The 24769-nt window shown below is 40.4% G+C and overlaps 2 protein-coding genes across 2 annotated transcripts; one reads left to right on the top strand and one right to left on the bottom strand.

Moving 5' to 3' along the window:
* Nucleotides 1-2949: 2949 nt before the first annotated feature.
* On the bottom strand, nt 2950-16948 carry LOC143119636 (voltage-gated delayed rectifier potassium channel KCNH1-like). The gene is made up of 12 exons (XM_076281260.1): nt 16876-16948; nt 16360-16386; nt 15596-15719; nt 15110-15216; nt 14882-15010; nt 14597-14715; nt 13147-13539; nt 9776-10205; nt 6874-7073; nt 6457-6709; nt 4817-5013; nt 2950-3840 (listed from the first exon to the last, which is right to left on the bottom strand). Exons 1-12 carry the CDS (start codon nt 16946-16948, stop codon nt 2950-2952), a joined length of 2943 nt encoding a protein of 980 aa, XP_076137375.1.
* A 1712-nt stretch (nt 16949-18660) lies between these two features.
* rcor3 (REST corepressor 3) lies at nt 18661-24480 on the top strand. Its single transcript, XM_076295715.1, has 12 exons — nt 18661-18891; nt 19021-19077; nt 19518-19595; nt 19705-19757; nt 19872-20033; nt 20729-20853; nt 21021-21099; nt 21224-21442; nt 22064-22141; nt 22266-22323; nt 22458-22702; nt 22860-24480. The coding sequence occupies exons 1-12, from the start codon at nt 18768-18770 to the stop codon at nt 23217-23219; spliced, it is 1638 nt and encodes a 545-aa protein (XP_076151830.1). The 5' UTR covers nt 18661-18767; the 3' UTR covers nt 23220-24480.
* Nucleotides 24481-24769: the final 289 nt, after the last annotated feature.

The raw sequence follows: 24769 nt of genomic DNA, 5'->3' as shown, positions 1-24769 counted from the left end.
ATGTAGTGTAGGCCCCCCATACACATGCAAGTTTGTGGTGTAATAAATAGCACTACTGCTGAAGGTTTCCTCTTCAACATAATTAATAAGGAACAACAGCATACATAAGAATAAAAATCCATTTATAAATATAAATCACAATCATGCATTTGCTGGCTGACATAATATGTAAGGGATACTGAACAACAGCATTAAGTTACCAGAATATATTAATAATTAAAGTCCTGCTTGCAAAATCACTGCAGGCTTCATCTAGTAATTGTGATAATAGTTATTTCAGACTTGTGCCACATGCTATTTATCTGTTACAAAGATGCAGTTCATTTAGACTTAAGAATTAGTATTGTGTGAATATCATAATTTGAAATAATGATTCATTTAATAAGCTGGGAGACGACCATCATCAAATATGATTGGACAAAAAAAACTTCATGGTTATGCATATCATAATTTAACTGCCATTCTAAAGGACATTTGACTGAAGGGAAATAATTATCATAGAGCAGGTGTGTGTGTGTGCACGTGTGCATGCATGCGCATAGACATGTGTCAACAATTACTTAAGGGAAAATGATATATAATGCAGTCAAGGACAAGAGGTTTATTGCTCATTAATTAATGTAATGTTCCCACCCATGAAATAAATTATTGGTTCACATAAAAGTATAAAAATATTTAATGAGTAACAGTAGACAGTTGATACATGTATATTTCATACAAAGACTTTGTGCTTAAAAGAAGTATGATTTAATTGAACTTAATAATAATAATAATAATAATAAGAAATAATAAGAAAATAGATAATAGAAAGAAGGGCTCTTATGTTAATCCATTCAACACAGGAAATGAAGACATTACAGGATTATTACAGGACTCCTGTTTCTGCCTGTACTTCTATTTGCTATAAAAGCATAGGTCAAGGAAATTAGATTTTCAGTTAAATTGTGCAAAATTCAACTCATGAAAATAAATGTCATCTCGATTCGCCTATCTTAACAAGAAGTCCAGTTAAGTCATATTTACTCTTGCATAGCAAAATGGAATAAACGGATAAATATTTCAGTTAATAATGCTGATATGTCATGTAGAACACATTAGTATTAAGATGACGGACATGCCTTCCTCTTTTTTATTCAAAATATTGTAATCATTGAGCAAACACTGGTCACCATCATATAAAAGAGACCATGCATAATTTTTATTCTAGTTTAAGCACAAATAAATATTCTTTGGATTTAATATGTTATACTTTCAAAAGTGAAACAACTCACATGATCAACCCCCTTGTTCTCCCCCTGACGATTACTACATATTACCACACACAATAAAAAAAAAAACACATTACAGACAGCTAGACAAACATACAACTGATTAAGATCCTCACAGTTTTGTGTAATTTATTGCCAGTCTGCCATTCTATGACAGTCTCTTCCCTTTTTTTATTAGACATTATTATCTCATTGTTTCAGTGCTGCAAGTCATCTCATCATAAATCAAGTTAAAGTGCAAACCACTCCATTACCATCAAAAAGCTTGGGTACCCGAAACTACACATTCCCACAGCATGCTAGATAGTGTGATGGGATAAAGTGTTTCAGTTGAGTGATACATAAAAAACAAGACTCAGATATTTAACAAATATACTGAAACTCTCCTGTTTATCCTTGATATGCATAAAAGCTGTCCACTTAAAGACACAGAGCAGCTCACATTGAATAGCAGGGCTCAAATGAGGCTACAGTGGGGGCGGGGGGGGATCCATTATTATCTGATTCCCCTACTCTTGCAATGTTGAAGAAAACCCTCAAATGCATTATGTGACATGCCTTTGCTCCTCAGCCAAGCCACACACATCGCTGTCAATCAATATATCGAAGAATAGATCAGTCATTGGCAACCAGTACACTGGGCAACTTTCAGAATCCTACAGAGATGTGTGGCTTGGTAATAGCACCAGTTTCAGATTTAGAAAACATTAGCTCACATCAGTAATCCCCCTTGTGAGAAGCTAATCAGTGGGGAAAGTGGCAGGACAGAAACCCTAGGGCCTAGGCTAACAATCTGAGACTGTGCTACTGCATGCCAAACACAATAACAACGTTGGTCAAATGCATTATGTGCATATGCTTACAGCAGAATCTCATTTTCTTCCCACAATTTCCTCATGATATTCTGTCCCCAAGGCCTAGTTTACCTTGAGACATTATGAGTGTTTTCATCCCTAAGACTGAAAGGTTAACATGGATGGAACCTTGTAATTAGAAAGTCATAAACCGTGGGTTCCATTTGATGTACTAATGACGTCAGAGCACCTTTTCGCTGGCAGTTAGTAGTTTGTATTATTTCAGAATGACGTCTGAAAACTCACTATGTAGAGCACAGCATTTGTAAGAACTCGTTCCACAAAGATTTAGGATAAGTTTTAGTCATAAGATAGTGGTCTAGCTTGCTAACAGCCAGCAAACACACCTTGTAAACACCAACAACACAACAGGCACTGATAAAAGTCAGTTGGCATGCTAACTGGTGTATTTTGACAATATAATTAGCGACGTTGTGTTGTAAGAGCTGTTTCACAGGGTTTTCAGGACCAAGTTGGAGCACAAATCTAGGGAAAGTCTAGGTAATTGGTGGGTGTGTTAATCTCTCCCTCACTGAAACATGCACCACACTTTAAAATCTGCATGATGTCACTTAAATCCTTTTTCACATTATACTATGGTATTCACCCCCCCCCCACATAAACACACACACACACACACACACCCACACACGATGGATGCTTTTGTAGGTGTATGACCACTCAAGATCAAGACATCAAGGTGAATCACAAAGTGAACATCAAGACCGCTCTCACACCTCACTTGAATACTTGACTTGTCACTCATGTGTTTCGTCCACCACACTGGCTCTGCAGGGGAGTCCTGAGTAGAGTTCCATTCTCTGGACTCATGAAAGTGTATTGTCCTCGCCGGACACTTGTGAGGGCTCGGGGTGTGAGGTGGTGGACGCTGACCTCGTCTTGAGACGGAGGAGCCGCAGCATCTCCGCCAGCTGTCCCTCCAGGGCAGTGATGCGGCCACTGAGTGCCCGCATCTCTCCCCTCAGCTCCTGCCGCAGCTCCAGCAGGGCCGTCTGCACGTCCAGCTGCTCAGCGGTCACCTGGAACACACGTCTGCCCTCTCCTGCTGCCCCGGTCATCGGCGCTTGCACCGGACTGCAGTCCTGAGGGGTTTGAGACACCCCTTCCCCAACGCTGTCCAGACGGAGGTCACTCTTGGTTATGCCACTATCACATGAATCTGTTTTCTTCAGCAAGATGACTTCATCATGCGACTTTGTCCGGTCTGGCAGCGTCTCCATGGACTCGGCCTTGGCCACAGTGACCCAGGCGTGATGGGTGTGGTCACGCTTACCTGGCGTCTCCTTAAAGCGGCCCCACCCTCGACCCTTTGGCAGCTCTGCTGACTTCAGACCATCTGGCATGCCGTAGGGGGCATCGAGTTTGGCACGACTGGTGAGTTTGGTAGTGGCGGACGAGGAGGATGATGTAATGGGAGCGGAGGTACTCTCTGTGACCGTGATCATGCTCGTGGCTGGAATGACTTCACAGACCAGTGTGGTCTGCTCTGCGCGGATGGAGCCCTTCTCGATGTCCTTCCCCTCCAGAAGGGCCTGCCTCGCCCTCTCCGCGGCCAGTCGCGCCTCCCTCTGCTCCCGGAAACGCCGGAACAGACGACGCACGGGGTGGTCTGGAGGGAGATTCAGCGGCGCCTCGTCCTTTCTCTTCAGTCGCTCCTCCTCCTCTTGTTTCACATCGCTAATTTTACGGAAAACAATCTGCAGAAAAGCAAAACACCATGTAAACATTACAACCGAGTCTAGTAGATGTTCTAGCTGAATTCTAGCTGGGTTCTTGTGAAATTCTAATGTTGCCCAGTGATACTGACCACCAGACTGCTTTTGCCTCAGAGCTTTGCCTGGCAACTTGGTTGACAGCTGATTAAATCTGTTTTCGTTATCCCTATGGGTCTGGGTTTCAAATGGACTTCCCTAATCTATCGGCTGTGACATTTATTTGCTGTCATATCATTTATCATTTTGTTTGTTTGTTAATGTTATTTTATATTTGCTATTTATGCCAGTAGTTTTGCAACCACAAATCTTCTGGCATAAATGCTACACATTATCATACACATTAACTAGCAGAAATAAAGTTAAACACTTGAATGAAAGCTTCTGCAACCTCTCATGTACTTTCATGTTTACCAACATCCATCAGATCTTTTGTCCTGTCAGTCTCCCTGTCTCTTCTTTCTCTCCCCGCCTGCTTACAGTAACCCAGAGTTCAATTCAGATAAGCTGAGGCATTTGTAATAGTTCAGTTCTGTCTTCTGACTGATATTTAACTCAACTGTCATCATCCTCTCACCAGGCCACGGAGGCCACAGTGGTTGTAAGTAAGGGAGGCATAAAACTCAGCCCTTTTTTGTATGATCTATTATGGAGCAACACCCTATTTTCATATACGGTATGTAAAATACAGTGTAAAATAATGCTTTGAACCCACCAGTGTCGTGAAAATTACCATATTTGTTATAGACCCTTTCAACAAGGTAAACAAAAACAATGCTTGAACATTCTATTTGGGCCCCAATCTACTTCCTCTGCATTAAGATAACATATGGAATGTTAAAAAGGAAGTCTTGTGGGGCCAACTATGATGCTGATAATGGAACTCTCTTGAAAGGGTCCATAGAATGTATTTCCTACAGAATTCCAAATGCACAACAAAAGGAAAGTACTGAAAGCTCACCCTTTTCCTTAGGTTGTATGTCAGATGTAGGTTGCGTGCAAAGTGGTTTGAGAAAGCTGTGTAGAACTCCAGAACCTTCTGCAGAGCATCACGCTTTATGATATGGAGGTCACAGTATGTGAGTGCCCGTACATTCGCACAGGACTGTGCCAGATTCAGCTCCTTCCAAAACACATCCCCAAAAACATCCCCTTTTCCTAGAAGATAAACAGTCCTGAGTGAAAGATAGAATATTCCATTCATGCATTTTCAATAACAATAACTTGTGATAATGGTTATTATAATGGACAGTTTTTCACAGAAGTCAGGCAAGTCATTTTGTATACTGTATTAAATCATTCTATTGGAAAATTGTCAGCAATGGGCTTTTCCTTTGCTTGAGTACACTTTCCCATATGAACTTCTCTAGCAAGAAATGACCACTGCTAAAGCTGATTACCAACAGCCTAAACCTTTTACATATGATGATGTAATTTACCGGTACTTGCATCTCCTCACAGATCTGGTTCATGCTGAAAAACGTGACTGTTAACAAATTCATGAGCCAGATTCTCTCACAGATCCTGAAAACGGTGCATGTTTGAATGAATAGATGTGTATTGTGCAGTGAAAAAAAAAATGTTTCTCAAATCATTAACACATGAAAGTTCTAAATTCAGTCCCTAATATGGCATTAAATATTAATACAGTCAGTTTCCAGTCACAAACAAATGCCTGCCAAAGATCATTTCTTGGAAAGGCCTTCAGCTGTGTTGCTTTTAAGCTGAGGGACAGGACAGCATAAATATTTGATTCTCACCCAACCCATGTCTTTATGAACCTGAACATCAAACATATAAGCGTTCTATAGGGGAAGTAAGCATCAGTGGGGGTATTATAAACCACTCTGAGCTATCTTACTTATTTATCTCTTCTGGCATCATCTTTCTCCTCCTCCTCCTCATCATCAAAATTAAACACATGTGAAAATGAGTGCAGGGGCAGCATATTTTAATCTCCATAACTCTGTTCTATCTCTGTGTTTGTAAATAGCACTGTTGTTTTGATATGATAAAAAATGACAGATAACCACCTGTGTTAACCTCAAAATTATTTGCTAATTTTACAAACCCTATTTATTGCAAGACTATAAGTGTATCCAAAGTAAAATGTTATACTTTTAAATGTAAGGTCTGTTACAATACATACATATTTTGTATGCTGCAGTACCCATGTGTCTCTGATATTATCAGCAAGATGTCCTGAATTATGTAGTCTTTGTCTTTCCCATATTGAAGAATGACTAGGGCATTTGACCTCTGTGTCACCACATTTTATACCTCAGGGAAACAGGAAGTCATGGATTACTGGTGCTTTAAATTTTCAGTAACGGGTGCCAATAATTGTGGCAAATGTGATTTTGATCAAAAAACAAAATTCTTCAACAGAATAAATGTATCTCCCCTTCTATCAGTGAGAGATTCACCAAAAGGCCCTTAATTGCCAATAATTGTGGAGGGCATTGTAAATCCGGTGTCCAAGAATAAAGCTGTACTCTAGGTGTCAACTTCCTATTAAAACGTTCTTTTTTTCTCCTAGCTTTAGAAATGTCTTATCAGTCCTGCCAATATACTGCCTCTCTTAAAGCACATAAAACTCACCCAAGATGGCAACAACCTCATCATCTTGGATGACCTCTAATGACCCCGACACCACAAAGCAGAGACTGTCCACACTCTCGCCTGCATGGAAGATCAGGTCACCAGGGGCACTGTGGACCGTCTGAAATTCCATAGCAAGAGCACGAAGACATCCATCACTGGCCAATCGGAAGGCCGGGTGTTCTTTAAAAACCTTCCGGTTCAAGTGAACACAGATGTCTGCACGCATGTCTTTTGGACAGATCTGCAGCACCTATAGGTCAAAAATGCCGAAAATTCAGGTCATGACATAGAGTTCCATCATGATGAATAATGTCAACAGTGGAGTTTTTTACTAATAAGCAGTGTAGGGTTTTTAATCTGAGTTGTACAAACAAGAAGTAGTCAGTGCTGTATGAGATGCATCTTGCCACATGCCTTATCAGTATCAATGCCCCTGGACATGGACCAGGTGGACACTATGTAGTCCATCACTCTCTCACTCAGGCCCTTAGGGACCTGGTAGAGCTTCAGGAAGTCGCGGACACTGTTCAGCATTTCGTGGTATCTGTTGGTGTTGGCATACATCTGCTGGAAGATGGTGGTGACATTACCAAAGATGGTTGCATACAGAAGGGCTGAGGGGTAAAGAATATAGAAGACAGGATTAGCACCAAACCACCAAAACAAATGGCACCAACACTGTTCAGTATAAATTTAGATGTTTATGCAATGAATGTTATCTAGCTCTGCACCTCAACTCAAATCTAAACACCATTCCCACAAACAAGACATGAACGTTTGTACAGTAACTCTGACAGATGTAGTTTGGTCTTCTGTTGTCAGAATATCCACAAGCATTCCAAGTGTCTTGTTGGATTAAGCTATTCTACTGCATTTGCCTACATACTGCATTTCAGTCATAGCAGATGTAGCTATATGTGGGGACTGTGTCACGGCTCAGACTATCAGCACTGCCTCTCCACAGGGGTGCCATATGGCTCTGCTGGGACTGCTTCTCTTTGCAACAACACTTCCTATGAACTCATTTCACTTTGATGCCTTTCAATATTTTATGTAAAGCTTTCAGTTCCTGCTAGCGCAGCGCAGTCAAATTGTTTTTCACTTTTTTTTTACCTTCCTTTTTTCCCGAAATATTCGGTCAATGACACCAAAACACCGGGCACATGAAATTGGTGAGCATGTAGCCCCATTAGGCTGATACAGAAAAAAAGCTTTCGGTTCCCATTAGTAATAATAAATACTGTTTGTATTGGTTAAAGTGTAGTCAAAGGAGATAATGGTAGAAGGAGAGGGAGGCAGAACTCGAACCCGCAAACAGCAGCACATTGGATTGGGAGTCGAGCATGCCAGCAATCGAGCTAAAAGCCCAGGCTGCTAGCTCTTCTGCCAGCACTACTCTTAAGGCGTCCGTCAGGAGGGAGATTTACCAATGTACGTACTGCACTGCTATGGACCAGTTGGCCGTTACATGTGCAAACTTGTGTAGATATATTCAGTCCCTTGTCATGTTATAATTTTGTCCTCTACCAATTCTAACTCACACACACACACACACACACACACACATACACACATCTGTCCTCTTTACCCCCCCCACACGCACACCACACCCCACACATATACACCTATCTTAACTTCAATGTCCAGCAACTCAGACACTTGCACAAAATACTTCTGTTTATAGCCTTGCAAGCCTTACTTGCCCTGCCAACACACATCAGCTTCATCCAGCAGTGAACATCCAAATCACCCTGAGGCCAAACAAGGCCACGTCACATGACAAGATGAACTCAATACAGCTCACTCACAGCACACACACACCCACCCACACACACACACACATACAAACAGAAATACATGGGTTTGGTATGACTTCAAGCATCATATTGTACTATTAGAATATTAGAAATCCATTCATTTCCAATCAGAAAAAGAAACTAGACCTAATCTATAAATACATTTATGGTTATGGTTTTGGGATTTAGCAAACGCTTTTGTCCAAAGTGACTTACAAATAAAACAATACAATAGTTAAATTAACAGTGAACAGTTTTAAAAACAATGGTAAGACTACAATAAGGAGAATAGCAATAATAAACAACACTGTCAATGCAATCAATAGCCTAATGAAAATAAACAATGAAAATAAACAAATACTATAATTCACTATAATTTAATGATCCAGATAATGTTACCAGCAGGTGCTTTGCTTCCATTATGTCCTATGCCAGGAAAGTTTTCCCATCAACTAAAAACTAATTTAACTAGTCAGTCACACAAACAGTATAATTTAGAAATGTCAGTGACAACTGGTAATTGAATGTTTTGGATAATTTTGTCAAATGACAAATTACGTATAATTTTCTTAATTCTTATTTTTCTTATCCATGTTTACACAACTCTTACCTGCAAAAGCATTCTATAACAGCACAACCACCAGCAGCAGTGCCATGTCTCAGTTCACTTCCAGTTCACTTCATCTTGACATTTATTATTTGTGCTTAACAAACATTACTCTCCACTGGCTCCCAGTGGCTGTTCAAATTAAATTCAAGTCTCTGACTACAGCAGGCTTCTGATTGGCACATATCTACCTCTATCATTCATGTCTGTTACTACTGTAATTGGCACTGGTATAAGCAAGAGATCCCTGTTCAGGCTTTTGTGTCATTTGTGGTCATTCTTTGGTGGAATAGCAAATCTAACTTCAAGGCTCCAGACTCACTTTGTGCGTGGGTTGCCCTGGTGCACTTAACATTTTCCTTTAGGTGCAACAGCACATAACAAATAACAAAAAATTCTCAACAACAGGGTCAAGGTCAGATTCATGGTCTTCCAGGTCTTTGCAGAACAGGGGTGAGAACTACAAGAAATTACATTCATTTCAATTAGTAATTGTGCATGTGTGTTTTGGACATATTTGGACAGATATAGAAAATATTGTAAGACAAGTCACTGTTATATGTGGATAAACTGATCCTATCATCATTGGCTTATCTATAGAGACATGTGCTTAGAGGATAGAGGAAGAGGAAGCTTTGGCTACATCCCAGGTTATGTATAAAGGCTGAAATCAAATGTCCCCACTTTCCTCTCTGCTAAGGGAGGACAGTGGGTAAATGTACTCTGCTGGACCATCACCCAACCAGTGGATGTCCCTCAGGCCCAAACATACTGTAGCTTTCTGGATTAGCCTTGATGCTGGACAAACATGTGCTCTGTTGGTGCATAACATTTCTGCATTTCTGTCTCTCTCTTCACTGTCCTGTCATAATAAAGTCAAAAAGCCAAAAAGACATATTTAAAAAAAACTTACATCCAATCATCATCATGGCTACAGCAAAGGTCTTCTCCCCGTCTGTTGTAGGGGCGATATTTCCAAAGCCGATGCTGGTAAGGCTGGTCATGGTGAAGTAGAGGGAGGTGATGTACACCGAGTCCTTGCTTGGGCCGCCCTCCCATCTCCCAGTGCCCGTGGCGTTGAAGCGATATGGGGTTCCCATCGTTTCGCTCAGCAGGTACAACCAGCTGTCTGTCCGCACCATATTGGCGTCCTCGTCGATGACTTCATAGTCGCCGATGCTGTACCAGATGCAGGCCAGCCAGTGGGAGGCCAGCCCGAAAACACACACCAGCAGCACCAGCACGGCCGCGCCGTACTCAATGTAGTGGTCCAGCTTACGCGCCACACGGCCCAGACGCAGCAGACGCACCACCTTCAGGGAGCTGAAGAGACTGCTGATGCCCTTCAGACAGCAGTGGATGTGGAGGAGCAGGATGGGGAGAGGAGGTAGGAGGAGAGACAGAGTGACTTTGGTTACTTTCACATCCGAAAAAAGACATGTCATAGACATGGAGGAGACAGCATATGAGATACGAAATAATTTGAATATGAAATCTACTTAACTATAAAACATATAATTGGTCTTCACAATCAGGTACATTAAAACAAGCAGTGTCCTTTCTATGTCGAACGGTAAGGTTCAAACCTTTTAATACTCAGTGATTCTGTAACTGTTACTAAAGATTACCTTGAACAATTTCTGAATGTCTGAAAATGAAAGTTTGAATTCCTTTTTGTTAGACATGTGAAACAAAGACTGTCTTCACTACACCTGCAGATTACAACATCACTGTCTCTTATTGGGCACCTTAACAATGTTCACTGAATCCAAAACAACTCACAGGGTATGTTCAGCACAGCTTGTTATTTCTGCTCAAATACTGCAAAATGTGACAGTATCGCTTTGTCAACGCTAAGAGAGCATAGCTTACTGCATGGGCACACAGACACAAGCACACAAACAAAGATTCAGAGAGCTGGATAACGCATGTTGACATGTGTGACCCTTTGAGGCATTAAAGTGTTCAAATCAACTCCCTTTCCCCTCTTTGCATTGGCACAACAGAACCCGGGAGACAGAAAGAGAGCAAAGCAGCAGAAGAAATGTAGGAATAGCCAAGACCGGTCTGTTCTCTTCATATTTATCCAATTATTTAGAAAAGAGGAGAGTAGACGCAATGATTGACTCCTGACGTGCTATTAGAAATGCATCACATGGTGATTTACATTTATATTATATCATTAATGGGTGGATGGAGTTGGCATTTTCTTACATTTGAGGGAGCTTATTACTCATAGTGCAATTCAAGCCTGCCTTTGTGATGGACGTACAATTTAACATTGTAGTAGAGAGATGGGAATGGGGAAATCTGTCTTCACAAAATGAAGTACAGTGACAGTCTCCACAATGTCCCTCAAACTGTAATACACTCTGTCACTGGCTTGTGCAAATTGTGTTTTAGTACTACTACAGTTAATACTGTGCAAATAGGAGTTTCTGTGTATTTCATATGTAGCCAAATGTGCAATCCATTACATCTAAAATTGGCTTTTAAAAAATCTTATAATTTGACCTCACTGACTAAGTATATTTTTTGGGCCTTTTTATGCCTTTAATGAGACAGGACAGTGGAGAATGACAGGACAATGACAGGACAGTGGAGAATGACAGGACAGTGGAGAATGACAGGACAGTGGAGAATGACAGGACAGTGGAGAATGACAGGAAGTGAGCGGGAGAGAGTCGGGGGTGAGCTCCAGAAAGGACCACGCGGTGGGAATCGAATCCGGTGCCCCAGCCAGTCGCGCCACGGTTGGGGGCTGACCAGTGGTTTTTAATGTGTCTCTGCAAATGCAAGAAAGACAGAAAGAAAGCAGATCCTCTCCTGAATTGTAGAACTTTTCATATTCCAGTTCAGTCCGTAAGAGTCTGAGCTATAACTCTTATGGAACTCTGGGCATCCTCACTGGACCAACACCTGTCGTCGGCCTTTGAAAAGTTTTTCCAGATTTAAAGAAAATACAACTCCTATTAGCTGGGAGTCAGGCTGAACAACTGCTGACTTGGATGCCGTCGAGTCTTCACAGTTATAGAAATCTGGACAATTTATTGCCGCTCATGTTCTGTTATACCCACCCTGGAGAGCTAAGACTCTGGCTGTTTCTCAAAGTCAAGGTGGGATTCTTCAAGGCTGCAATTTGAAGAATGTTACGTCATCGAGTCCCGTCGAAGCACTGTTCCAGTGTCAAGCATCCATCAAAGGCTACCAAATTCTAGCAAGGATGAAGTCCTTCGTTTTGCTGAATTTTGGGGATGCAATGTATTTAAATGTAAACATATCCTCTTATTGTCACTATGTAAAGTAGCCTAAATGAAGTATGGGCTCAGGTAATTTTGACAACTTTAAACTCTCACACCTTAATTGTGTAAAAAAGGCATTTAGGAAGGGTATTTAAACATTTTCCGATGAGAGCAATTGCAAGCTGATTAGTGCATTTTTCTCTTCACGATTTTGCTTAATGGTTGCTGCTCTGCGGTTTATTTTAGCAAACAAATAAAACATGTATAATTTAATTTATTGACGTGGGAGAATGACTGGTGCATTCATTGTTTTTCAAAAAGAAGTGGCAGGAGGCATGATTTTCAATAACACACACCTGCAGCTCCTGCACACTCGCCAGTCTGTTCCATTGTGTGCTTTCCTAATGCTAAGAGGAAGCCTTTCCTCATCTTTGAAGGATTTGACTAGGCAGGGCTCAGTTCTACCGATCTACCTTGTCTCTGTTTAAGACAAGCCTCCATTCAACAAACGTCTTGGGGACTTTTAGCTCAGTCTACTGTGACTTCCTCCTATACAACAATTATATATTTTCACTTCAATACACTCACGCATACCTTAAGCAATAGTATACTATTTATAACTGTAAATAATCACTATTTAATACTGTTCATGCTGATGTAAATGAAGTTGTTGGTCCAGACAGTAAAAATAGGGGTAATAGGGTCATATATATATGAATGGGCACTTGTAATGGAAGTTTATATTGATATAAGATTTGGATTGATAGTATTGCATTTGTGTGCATTGATTATGTAAATATTGGGTTATGTTGTCATCCTTTTGGGGATCACAGTAAAATTCAAGTATTACATTAGAACTAACACTTATTGCATGTCATGAATGATAACCGTGTCAGATTTCTTTCTTTTTTACTTAGTAATGCAAATCTATGGAAAACTAAAAAGCTGCATGTAAAATGAGACTCTACTAATTAGATGTTCATACACTGCCACACATTATATTTCTTTAAAAATACTTCAAGAGAAAAAAAAACATACCCACCTCATCTACATTCTCAAAGGCATTGATGACATCATAAGGTAAACAGGACAGCAGGTCAATGACAAACCAGGTCTTCACATAGTTCATGCGGATAAGCTTGGGGTCAGATATCACCTCCCCTCCTGGTCCGACAAACGTAGTATGGAAGTTCAGCACAATGTCCACCAGGAAGATTACATCCACAATGCTGTCCACCACCAGCCAGGTGACATTGTTCTGCTTGGTCTTAAAGGAGACGTTATAGGGCACCATAATGGCTGTGTAGAAAGTGAGGATGAGGATGACCCAGTCCCAGGTGGTCTTGAAGGCACAGTAATGCAGGATAATGTGAGGAGGGGTCTTGGGAGTCTCTTGCTTATACTGGGGAAGAATGTCAGAGCCCAGCTGCAACACCTGAGGAGACAGTTTGTGACAGTTTGTTTGTGACAGTTATGCCATTGAAACAAACAAACAAACACACACACACACACACACACACACACACACACCACCTCTAGCCTCACCATACTTAGCACTGGCATACCTACACTATGTGTTAATGTGCCAAAACAACATTCTGTCTCTAAATGTGGAACAGACAAATGAGTTGATTGGTCATCAAGGAATGTGCCTTCAAAGTCAGACTGAGCCCCAGCTCACTTATTGACCCTTCTTTTCCCCACACAGATATCTCAATCTGCTCCTACACTTCCCATTGCAGCCTTACTTTGACAGTAAACACTATATTGTTGTCTATTGTCATCTTGCTCTGCCAAATATTGGATGTTTATTGCCAATAGGTCCTTTGTACTATTATATAACACATTTCTCTGAAAAGGTATTGTATACTTGTACTGTATTTGCATAGCATGTGTTTATTCAGTTGTATACTCCTCCTCTGGTGTACCACAGGGCAGAGTGTTTGAAACCCTCCTATTTTCTATCTACAGGCACAGGGACATCTCAATTTGATTGAGTGACTGTCATCTTCAGCTCAATTGAGCTCCCCGTATTCCAAGCAAATCCAGATATCCCACATAATGTTAGCATCCAACTTGGCTTACTATCATTGACTACAACTAAGAAACCTGGGCGATTTGATCAGGTTTTTGTCAGTTCACCCTCTATAACATTAGAAACATCAGACCCTATCTCACACAAAATCCTACACACTTCCTTCTTCAAAGCCCTGGTCATATCTAGACTAGACTATTAAACTGTTATTCTAGCAGGCCTGTCTGCATATGTGAGTTCATAACAGATAATTACTCATTTGATTGTTTTTCAATATTCCATAAAATTCAATAAAATTGACATGCTAATACCCTTGTATACCCTGCACTCTCACCATGCCTTGAACTGTGTGAGCCATGTGTTATACCATTGTACCATAGAACTGAAGTGCTGACATGTCATCCCTCTGTAAACAAACTTGGTGTGACTTGACATGACTTGGTATGACAAACACTACCTCTGCCAGACGTGAGTGCTTATGGACATTCTCGCCTTTATGGACAGTAGGAGCCAGCTGCTGGATGACCCCACGGCTGCTTGTCAAAGCTCGCGTCAGACGAGCAAACTTCCCCCAACCTTAAATCAGAGTAAATAAATCAAAGAAAACAGATGAAAGCATGGACTGACAAATGAAACAAAGACCTTGCCCCTCCACCTGACTGTCCCTTATTAGCATCGACAGAACATTACCAACTAAATCCTGCTTATGATGAAATGAACATATCTGGGTACATTCACAAACCTTTTGATGAATCATCTTCAATAGGTTGCTTAAAAGCTGTAATGTCGTTGAAAGTACATAGAAACAGCACCACTTTGTCTTGTTCATTCCGAATCGGGGCAATCTTCACAAAGAACCACACCGGCATTCCTGGAATCATTAATCATTTTCAGTCCCAAGGCATCTTTGTCTTTTTAGACCTATTGCACTTTATACAATAGAAAGTGTGTTAATACAAATGGCACTTACTGTTCTTCTTGTACATGAGAATTTCAAAGGAGAAAATGTCATAGTTTTCAAATGTTTGTCGAACTTTCTCGCATGTGTCTTTGTCTGTGAGCTCTCCATACATGAAGCTAGGAAGAACAAACCAGCGGTTACAGAGTTGTTTCAGTTTGATAACTTTAGTCCCGGGATACCTAATTAGGTAAAGTATGAACACAAGAAGTAAGGTGACATGTAGCATTGTGTTGGTTTACATCAGCTCATCACTTGTGTAATATACTTTTGTGTTACAGTGTAGTCATAAGACTTAAATACCTAAATGTGCATTATTAGATTGGTAAATAGATTCTAGTGTCTTGCATATAGCATGTAATAGAAATGTGGGTTAATTATGAATATACTAGTATGTATCTCTGAAAATACAGGTTTAGAATTGTAAGAGCAGACACATGGTCTATGTTCTGTGGTTTATGATTGTTTTCAATGTAATAATCCAGAGAACATAAATACCTGCAGGTGCTGCTCTTCTGCATAACCTCAGCACGATGATAACCAGATAGTTTGCAAAATCCATCATTACTGTACACAATCGGCCAGTCCACAATCTGAGCATTGCCCAGGACAAAATTTGTGTCTGTAGGAAAAGTAAGTTACAGAGAGATATGGCAATACCAAAACTAAAAAATTTTTTGAAGCAACAGCAATGTTGTATTCTATATCAGTCCAACAAGAGCCACTCATTCAGAATGTGAGAAACAAAAAGGAATTTGCTTGAACTCTGCTAGATATTTAGGAGTTAAGCTACAATAGTTTGGCTTGATGAGTAGTCACAAATTGGCCTAAATGGGTGTAGAACAGTCACAGAAGGTCTGACCTAGACCTGACCTAGAAACTGAGAGCATCTTAAAATACCTCAAAAAACTGGATCAAACTACGTAATGTGAAGATGTCAAAACCATGCTGAACGGGACAAAGGCACAGCAGATTTGGGCAGTATTGAAATCCAGCCAATGCTGTCCTTTAACTACCATGACCAAACGTTTGTGAACGAGGTTCTGATAGGGTTCACACTGCTCACCTATAAAATCAAACGTAAAAATGAAGGCTAGGTAATGAAGGGAGAGGGGTACGGGACAGAATGAGCCGGTAGGATGAGCTAAATTTACAAAACAGATCAACTGGGAAACGAGGGGAAGCAAACAGAAGATATCACAAATAACTCGAGGGTGCACAGAAACAACATATAATTAAACCAATTCAAAAGGAAATTATACCTGTCTGTCTATGAGATAATGTCCAAACTGAAAAGTTGAAAAGAAATATGGTTAAATCACGTTGATGAAAGGATACAAACGCGTACTGAACGCGACACGCGTAATCTGTACCTACCCAAAAATGGATAGCTTTGGACGTTCATCAATAACGCTATTCATTAGCTAACTTAAGAACGATTCCCGATAACTATAACGGTGCTGCCAGCTCAACTGTCATGCATTTGTAATAAATACAACAGTAGGCTATTACCCTACTTTTTACGAAAACCTACCACTACAATCACTGGGATAACTCTTGTGCCATTGCGCTTTCAAGGGCAACTGCCCACTGCGGCATTGAGATGTTTACAGTTGGCTGTACATGCGTATTGTGGTCATTATGCTATAATTTAAAGATAAAAGTAAGGGAAATAAAATAATATCTTAGCAGTCGCAACTGTGCATATTATACATCCCGTGAACCGTTTCAATAGTCGTCAATATTTTAATGTAGAAAAATACAGAAGCTTTTCTTACCGTTTGATCGCCTAACAATGTTTTCTAGAAAAGTATTCTGTGGGGCCACGAGACCTCTTCGACCACCAGCCATACCGGCTGCAGATTCAGTGAGCTTACGCTAAGAGTGGGCTGGTAGAAGTATCCGCAGGACAAGAGCTTCTGTTTGCTGCCACCCTCATTAGGCTATCTGTTGGTAGGCCTATGGGCTACTAGGGAGATGTAGGCTACGAGGTTTTCTCATTACGCGCCGGCTCGCTCTCTTATGGAACTCCCCTTGCACGGCTCCATGCAAAACAGTATCAATCGAGTAGAACCGATGGGCAGAGGTGGGTAGACCCCTTACCGCCCACACGAAAATGCAATGCAAGTGATCTCCACCTGTCGGCGAAAATTGGACACTTCACGACTACATCTACAAACGATGGCGAAGCAAATGAAACGTTGAAGATGTTGCAGACACAAGAGGTCGGCGGTACATTGATGAAAGAAATTGGTTAGTGATAGTCAAGCCAGAAATAATTTTAATAGACTAGTACGTTTCCTAGCCTAGTAAATGTTAGAAAATAAAGTTGAACCAAACACATCTGTTTTTTATTTGACCTTGAAAGCATTGCAGTATTTTTGGTAGGGCTATGCTAAATCCACAATAATGACCATGCGTTTTGTGTAGCCACTATTACCCATGTAGATTTTTGTAATAAACCTAGGCTGTAATTAGGTAAGTGCAGGCTAACACGTATTTTGAAAAAGCCACTACAAACAAATGTAAATACAACACAGTCGTTTTTCATTAGTTTAAGTAAAATATATAAGATTATGTCCATACAGTTAAAGTTTATGTACCTCAAATTCTGGTCAGAAATTTAGTGAAACCCATACAAGTGAGCACTTGGCCTTAAGCCTAAATACAGTTCATGAGCAACAGCTGGACATTCCTGCTGTTAGCATGCCAGTTGCAAACCTATGCATCAGTGTTGTGAAGAAAACAGAGTGGCCTTTTTAATCAGCATATTTTGATATGCCACACAGGTAGCTGTGGCCTATTAGCCTACAGTTGAACACTTTATAGCTTACTTTAGACTTGATAGCCTATTCAGTAGACCTATACTGTATTTCCAAGGCCTTACTGCAAATGCAATAAAACACATAACAAAATTAGTGGAAAGATGAAGCATCTTACAACTAAATGTAAATCTTATGCCTAGGCTAGCCTACTGAACCGTATTGGCATGCACACTGATATGTCCAAGACTCATACAATAGCCTACACTGATCATGTAGTCTTCTGATTCTGGGGCCTGTAGGCCTAGTCTATGAAAGGACCTTCTCCGGTAAAAGTGCAGGCCAATCTTGTTTAACGGGCATAACAAAATGCATGGGTGTAGCTCCACCTAGTGGCATTTCAGTTAACATATCTAGCCATTGCAGAGACCAGTCAATGTTGTTGTTTAACAATAGCGATGACTGAAAACAAAATATAGTAGCCTATTTTGTCACAATATTTTACTATTCCTAAAAAGAACACGGCCCTTGCTGAATTTCCACCATATCAGAGAAACCAAAAGTCTTACACATCTTAATTGCGATATATTACAGAACCTTCCGCCAGAAGAAATAGTTTCCCAAAACATTGAAGATTTGATTAAGCCAAAGGTGCAAATAATTCAATCAACTACATTTAGTTTATGTATGTAACAATATGTTTTTACACGTATGTACAACAATGTCATTTTATAGGAAAAAGTGTAAGATCGTTCTGCACAGCAATGGAGGATTAATACTTGACTGTGGCACGGTGTCACAGCTGCGTAGCAGGGGGGTTATTGAGGGAGACAAGCTGAATAATTTGTGCATTGAATGCATTTAACTGTAATTTCTTTTAGAAATATTATTTAGCGCTCATATTTATAATGCCGGGAATGATGGATAAAGGTTCAGAATATCTCGGGAAAGGTAGATCTAATGGAACAAAAAGTCCCTCAAATGCTTCGAATGGACATTTTTCTGATGAGAGTGGCAGTGACGACGAGCACGGTATAGCCTCGAACACTTATTTCCAATACGAATGCATTACATATGTTTTGTCTGGACTTTGGTAATTAATTGCAGTGTAATTAGTGTGTATGTACTGATGCCATAACACATATTCATATTTATTTGCAGATGTGGGTATGCGTGTGGGATCTGACTATCAAGCAAGCATTCCCGATTACGACCCGGGTAAGGCTAACTTGCCTTTCTCAGCTTACGTTGGTTGCACTGAAAGTGATTAGCAAAAAGGCTCATGCTACCTAGGGTGGTAGCCTCGGTGTGTTTTGAAAATACGATAGCAAGGAAAATATACATTATTTTAGTGCAAACACTCAGTTAAGCAACTTATCACATTGTCGGGATCATGCTGTTTATATTTTTTATTCGTACACGTACCTGTACGTTATAATGGACTTTGTATTTTCGTGCTAGATGCTAGCAGCTCCTAGGCTACCTGGTCGCACAGTGTCTAACGTCATAGCACTTCTACTACTACTACCCCTGTTGATTTTATGGCAAGATTCAACTGTCGGATCTCTTGTATTAACGTTAGGCTCTAGTTTGCAACAATATATGAAAGGAAAGACCGAAATGGAAAAAAATACTAACAAACTTACGACATTGTGCAGGTGCGACAAAATACACTGATAAAGACATTGGTGGAATGTTAGTGTGGTCTCCGTACCATACCATTTTGGACACGAAATGTAAGTGTAACCAATTCAAATTTGAACACGTGGTTTTGTTTATTTTTTTGAGCGATTGAATTTTGCTTCATCCAGTGTTAACATTAACTAACAATTGCATTCTTCACAGTGGATGAATACATTGCCATTGCGAAAGAGAAACATGGATACAATGTTGAGCAGGTAGGTTTACAAACTTCAAGTTCATCAATCGCTCAATACCACGACAGCATGTGTTTGTTTAGTTTATTTGTAGCGATAACAATTTCATCTGTGTTGTGTTTATTTGTAAAATAGGCTTTAGGCATGCTTTTCTGGCATAAGCACAACATAGAAAAATCTCTAGCGGACCTACCCAACTTTACTCCCTTCCCCGATGAGTGGACTGTTGAGGACAAAGTTCTGTTCGAACAAGCTTTCAGTTTCCATGGGAAGAGTTTCCACAGGATACAACAAATGGTAACTGGGAGTGCAAACATCTAGTTTACCTTTTGAAATGGGAGGTAGTTAATTGTATGCAGCAAAAATTGTATGCTGTTAAAATTGTTTGTGAGTGGCGATATGCAGAGTAAAGAGATTTGGACACACTCAAGCCCTGTAAAGGCAGCACCAGACTCAAGTTCATGCTCATATATTTTGATCTGTAGAGAATGGATTTAGATGCTTTCAACTTATTTCTTGGGTCTAGTGCACTACATGATGCCAATGGCTACCTTACTGGATTTGCCAAGACAAGAGCTTGTTTCTTCACATTAAATATTTTTGTGTAGACATCACTAAATCATAAATGTGTAGTTTGTAACACCAAATTTCAGCTAAAAAAAATCAATTTAGATACTCATTTCTTTTTTAAGTCTAGGACTAGACATAATCCATGTACTGTGAACCAGCCCATAATGTTCAGTCCAATTCTAAAGGAAGATTGGTAATATGTATCTTACACTTGATAGGGCTTCTGTCCTAAGGGGGTTAAACATGTGCTATTGGACCACTAGATGGCATTATCACAATCAATAATATGTTTTTCATACAGCCTTCTATGTAGCTTTGTACTGGTTTTGTACAAAGGTGACAGGTGACAATTGTAAACCTCCTGAAATGTCAAAAATGTGCGTTCCATCATTAGATCCTAAGTGGTATTGTGTTTGCTGTAGTTGCCAGATAAATCAATATCCAGTCTTGTGAAGTACTACTATTCCTGGAAGAAGACCCGATCCCGGACAAGCTTGATGGATCGGCAAGCCAGGAAGTTGGCCAGTAGAAACAATCAGGAGGAAAGGCATGTTCAATTGGTCTATTATTATTATTTTTCTGTTGTTGTTTGTTTATTTGTTTTGAGAGTTGTTATGTGTTGACATTTTTATTGAAATTGCTATGAGTGTGAAGAAGAGTATGGTCAGGTTGATCTTTGAGATGTTGAACTGAGACATTATTTTCACACCTTAGTGATGAAGAAATGGATGAGGCTAATCCCATTGAAGCGAATGATAGTGATTATGATCCAACTAAGGAGACGAAGAGAGAGGTACTGGAATTCTGACTTGAATGATTCTCATTCACTGATGTGGAATATAATGTGTGCGACTCAGACACTGCATGTAAAAGTGACCCATTCTTACTGTCCCTTCTTCCATCCTGTCCCTGGTCAGAGCCACTCGGAGACACAGATGATGAGCTCTAAAATCGGATTGGGTCGGCGGGACCACCAGACGCTGCAACACCGGCACCACTCTCAGCGCTCCAAGTGCCGCCCCCCTAAAGGCATGTACCTGACACAGGACGATGTAGTGGCCGTGTCCTGTAGCACTACTGCTGCTAACACCGTCCTCCGTCAGCTGGACATGGAGCTGGTCTCCCTCAAAAGACAGGTATGGCTCCAAACGCATTGCTATTCTTTTTTTTGCCGCTTCATAAATGTTCAAAGTGAATTATGTAATGCTGGTGTGGTGTGTAGCATTAGACATTTGGATGAAGTGTGTGTGTGTGTGTGTTACCATTTATTATTACACAGCTGTTCATAATGCCGTAGAATGCTCCATTCACTTGAATGGACCTTCCCAACGTTTCCCAACGTCTGAAAATAACAGACCGCTGTCACAGAAAATGGGTTGTTTGCTTCTTATATGTCTTTTATATCATAGTTGGTTCCCTTATCGCAATGGAAAGTGGACGTCAGCAAGTAATACGTTGCACACAACACCTGAAACTTTCAAGTTCTATTTGTTTGGCGGACTATTTGTTTTCTCAGCGGAAGCCACAAAATGGTAGCAAAATAATTTTAAAAGACCCACTGAGTGAAGTTTCTTGACTCGTTGTGACAAGTAGCCGTGTAATAAGCTGGATAATGTATTGTCCACCGATCCCGTTTGCCCTGTCGGGACTTATTTTCCGCTAAATACCGGTGGACAATACACTATCCCTTACTTAGTTCTTATTAGTAGTACCTACTAGCTCACCGCATATGTGGTTCTTTTCATACTGCTGTTTAGGTTCAGAATGCCAAACAACTGAACAGCAGTCTTAAACAGAAGATGGAGACTGGTATTGATGATCTCCGTCTACCCGAGGTAGGATGGGTGAACAAAGATTTTAAACTTTTTAGTAACTTCAGAAACATTTTTTTCAATTATATATACTTTAAAGAGAGTCTAATGTTTTCCAGCATGGCTTTCTTGTTTAATCTCATTTTAGAGTAACCAAAAAGTCAATGCACGGTGGACCACTGATGAACAGCTACTTGCAGTACAAGGTAGGACTCAAAAAGTTCTTGAATGTTTGCAAACTCTTATGTTTCACATGGCCCATTTTCTATTCCTTTTTTTAACATCATCACCATGATCTTTTCTGTTACAACCAATTTTCTTTCAAATGTGTCACTTTCAGGTGTCAGGAAGTACGGTAAAGACTTCCAGGCCATTGCCGACGTTATCGGTAATAAGACAGTGGGGCAGGTCAAGAACTTCTTTGTGAACTATCGTCGCCGATTTAACCTGGAGGAGGTGTTGCAAGAGTGGGAAGCAGAGCAAGGCACACGTGCACCAAACGGGGACAGCGCCACCTCTGGCGAGGACACAAAGAACAACTCCAACACCCCTTCAGGGAAAAGTACAGATGAAGAAGAGGAGGAGGTTGTGGAATGTTACTCTGTTTCTTTCCAGAATAGATGTTAACCACTTATGTATGCTTACTGGGGTGATGCTCACAGAATAACATCTCTCTCTCTCTCTCTCTCTCTCTCTCCCTCTCCCTCTCTCTCTCTCTCTCTCTCTCTCTCTCTGTGTTTAGGTGACTCCGGCCTCAGGTCCGTCTCCAGTTTCGCAGGCTTCTTCAGGTCAAGCAGCAGCCAGCTGCACCACCTCACTTAACCAGCCTCCACCTCTACTGCGCCCGTCCCTGCCTGCCACCCCCGCACTCCATCGCCACCCCCCACCTCTGCAGCAGCAGGCTCGCTTCCTGCAACCGCGGCCCACCCTCAACCAGCCTCCGCCCCTCATCAGGCCGTCCAATCCCCTGCCTCCGCGCCTCAACCCACGCCCCACTGCGCCCACTGCTCCCTCGGCGTCCGGCACGGCTACTCCAGCTGTCCAGCAGCCCCCCACACTCATGGGCATCCAGCCTGAAACACCGTCCCCTTCTCTGCACTGAGCACATGCTTCTCCTATAAAGACTGAAGCTGAGCAGATATTGTTTTTCATTCTATCTTTAAAATGTCTGCCTTTATTCTTTTTATGGTAAAAATGTTCCTGGGGCACTACCAGCCAAATAACAAGAGCTCTTTGTAGAGCCAGCAGTCTGTAAAAAGGAGGAAACATGTAAACCTGTAGTTTTGTATTTATTTAAAGATTTTTATGTAACATTTAATTTAGAATTATGTAATCATAACTTATAATGATCATTCATGTGTAGATGTCCTAGTGTTTTAATAACTTGCTTAAAAAAAACATAATTGAAATTTCACCTGAGGTTATGTTGGCACAATCTTAAAATCACAGAGCGTCAACACTAGACTCCAAAATATCATGGCAGGCAGAACTTTTTGTGAGTGTTTTTGTCGTTCCTAGTAATGTTCAACATTTATGCTCAGTAATTTTAGATTTGTTAAAATACGCATTTGTGATTTGTATATAGAAGCATTTATTTATTTTTGTACTTGGTGCTATGGACTCTTATTTTGTTTTGTCCAAACTCTGGCATAACCTAAACCTTCAAAGTGCTCTTATAAGACTAAGAGAAAATAGTTCTTAAAAACTGGAAGATAAAATGAGGATGAACTCAACTGTGTCTCTTTTTTTTTCCAAATTGCTTTTTAAAACTTCGTACAAATTTGTGTTGAAGGTCACTGTTCCAATATGTTGATGGACAATGACTTATTTTAATCACAACAGTTACATCTCAATATATTTGTACTTTTGCCTTCAAATTGACATATGTAATGTTATTGGTTATTCTGAAGAGAATTGGTATTCTTGATGCACTTATTGGTATAACACTCCTGTGATCAGTGTAACACTAAAGAACCACTGGTTGTCATTTGTCTCCAGTTATGGTGCAAGGACATTCAAGGCAAACTCTCATCCTGCCAATGAAGCTATCTAGTGAATTACATACTCTGGTGTTGCATCTATATGTAAGCCAAGGGTTGTGAAATGAAGACTTCTTGTCTTTTTTAAAAAATTAAAAAAATCAATGTATTTTTGTTATGGAACTGATTCCACATTGTTCAGCATTTTTGCAGCTGTTTTGTTCGATTGACTTTGTATTGAAAGCATAGATTTTGTTTATTTATTTCCATGTCTTTTAGTCTGTTGTTTTCTCTTGCCCTCTGACTTTGTCTTGGGGTTTTAATGCTCACTTGTAATTGTTCACAGCTGAATATCACTGAACAATAAGCATTTTTACACCAACACTATGGTATTTGGCATGTTTATTAAATGTCAACTATAGATCTATTTGATTTAAAGGCAACCGTAGAAGCTGTAAATGGAATATGTCTTTTTTTTTCTTTTGTTTTGTTAAATCACAGCTTAAATGGGTGAATTACGTGGCATGCACTGAAATGAAAAAAAGGCTGATTGTTAAGTTCTTGTGGAATTGCATTGTATTTGTATGTAACAAGCTGAATAAAATGGAAAAGTAAGAAGCTTTTTTTTTTATATCCCAGATATTGTACACTTCTAGGAAGGCTGCTGAACTAA

The sequence above is a fragment of the Alosa pseudoharengus genome, unplaced genomic scaffold (genome assembly GCF_046254945.1).
Source record: "Alosa pseudoharengus isolate Yale_2024_CS ecotype anadromous, Long Island Sound unplaced genomic scaffold, YU_APseudo_1.1 YU_APseudo_1.1_scf_1, whole genome shotgun sequence".
Taxonomy (NCBI): domain Eukaryota; kingdom Metazoa; phylum Chordata; class Actinopteri; order Clupeiformes; family Clupeidae; genus Alosa; species Alosa pseudoharengus.
Note: the sequence above shows the minus strand (reverse complement) of the source record. Positions and strands in the feature narration are given on the sequence as shown.

Bases quoted from the DNA above. Each gene is read 5' to 3' on its own strand.
- LOC143119636 (XM_076281260.1), bottom strand. From the start codon at position 16,948: ATGGCTGGTGGTCGAAGAGGTCTCGTGGCCCCACAGAATACTTTTCTA. The intron at 10,206-13,146 runs GTGGGTATGTTT...TGCTGTCTGAAG, and splicing joins CCTTTGAGAATGTAGATGAG to GGCATCAGCAGTCTCTTCAG. The intron at 7,074-9,775 runs GTAAGTTTTTTT...TTTACCCCTCAG, and splicing joins AGCCATGATGATGATTGGAT to CCCTTCTGTATGCAACCATC.
- rcor3 (XM_076295715.1), top strand. From the start codon at position 18,768: ATGCCGGGAATGATGGATAAAGGTTCAGAATATCTCGGGAAAGGTAGA. The intron at 19,596-19,704 runs GTAAGTGTAACC...CATTCTTCACAG, and splicing joins TACCATTTTGGACACGAAAT to TGGATGAATACATTGCCATT. The intron at 21,443-22,063 runs GTATGGCTCCAA...ACTGCTGTTTAG, and splicing joins TGGTCTCCCTCAAAAGACAG to GTTCAGAATGCCAAACAACT.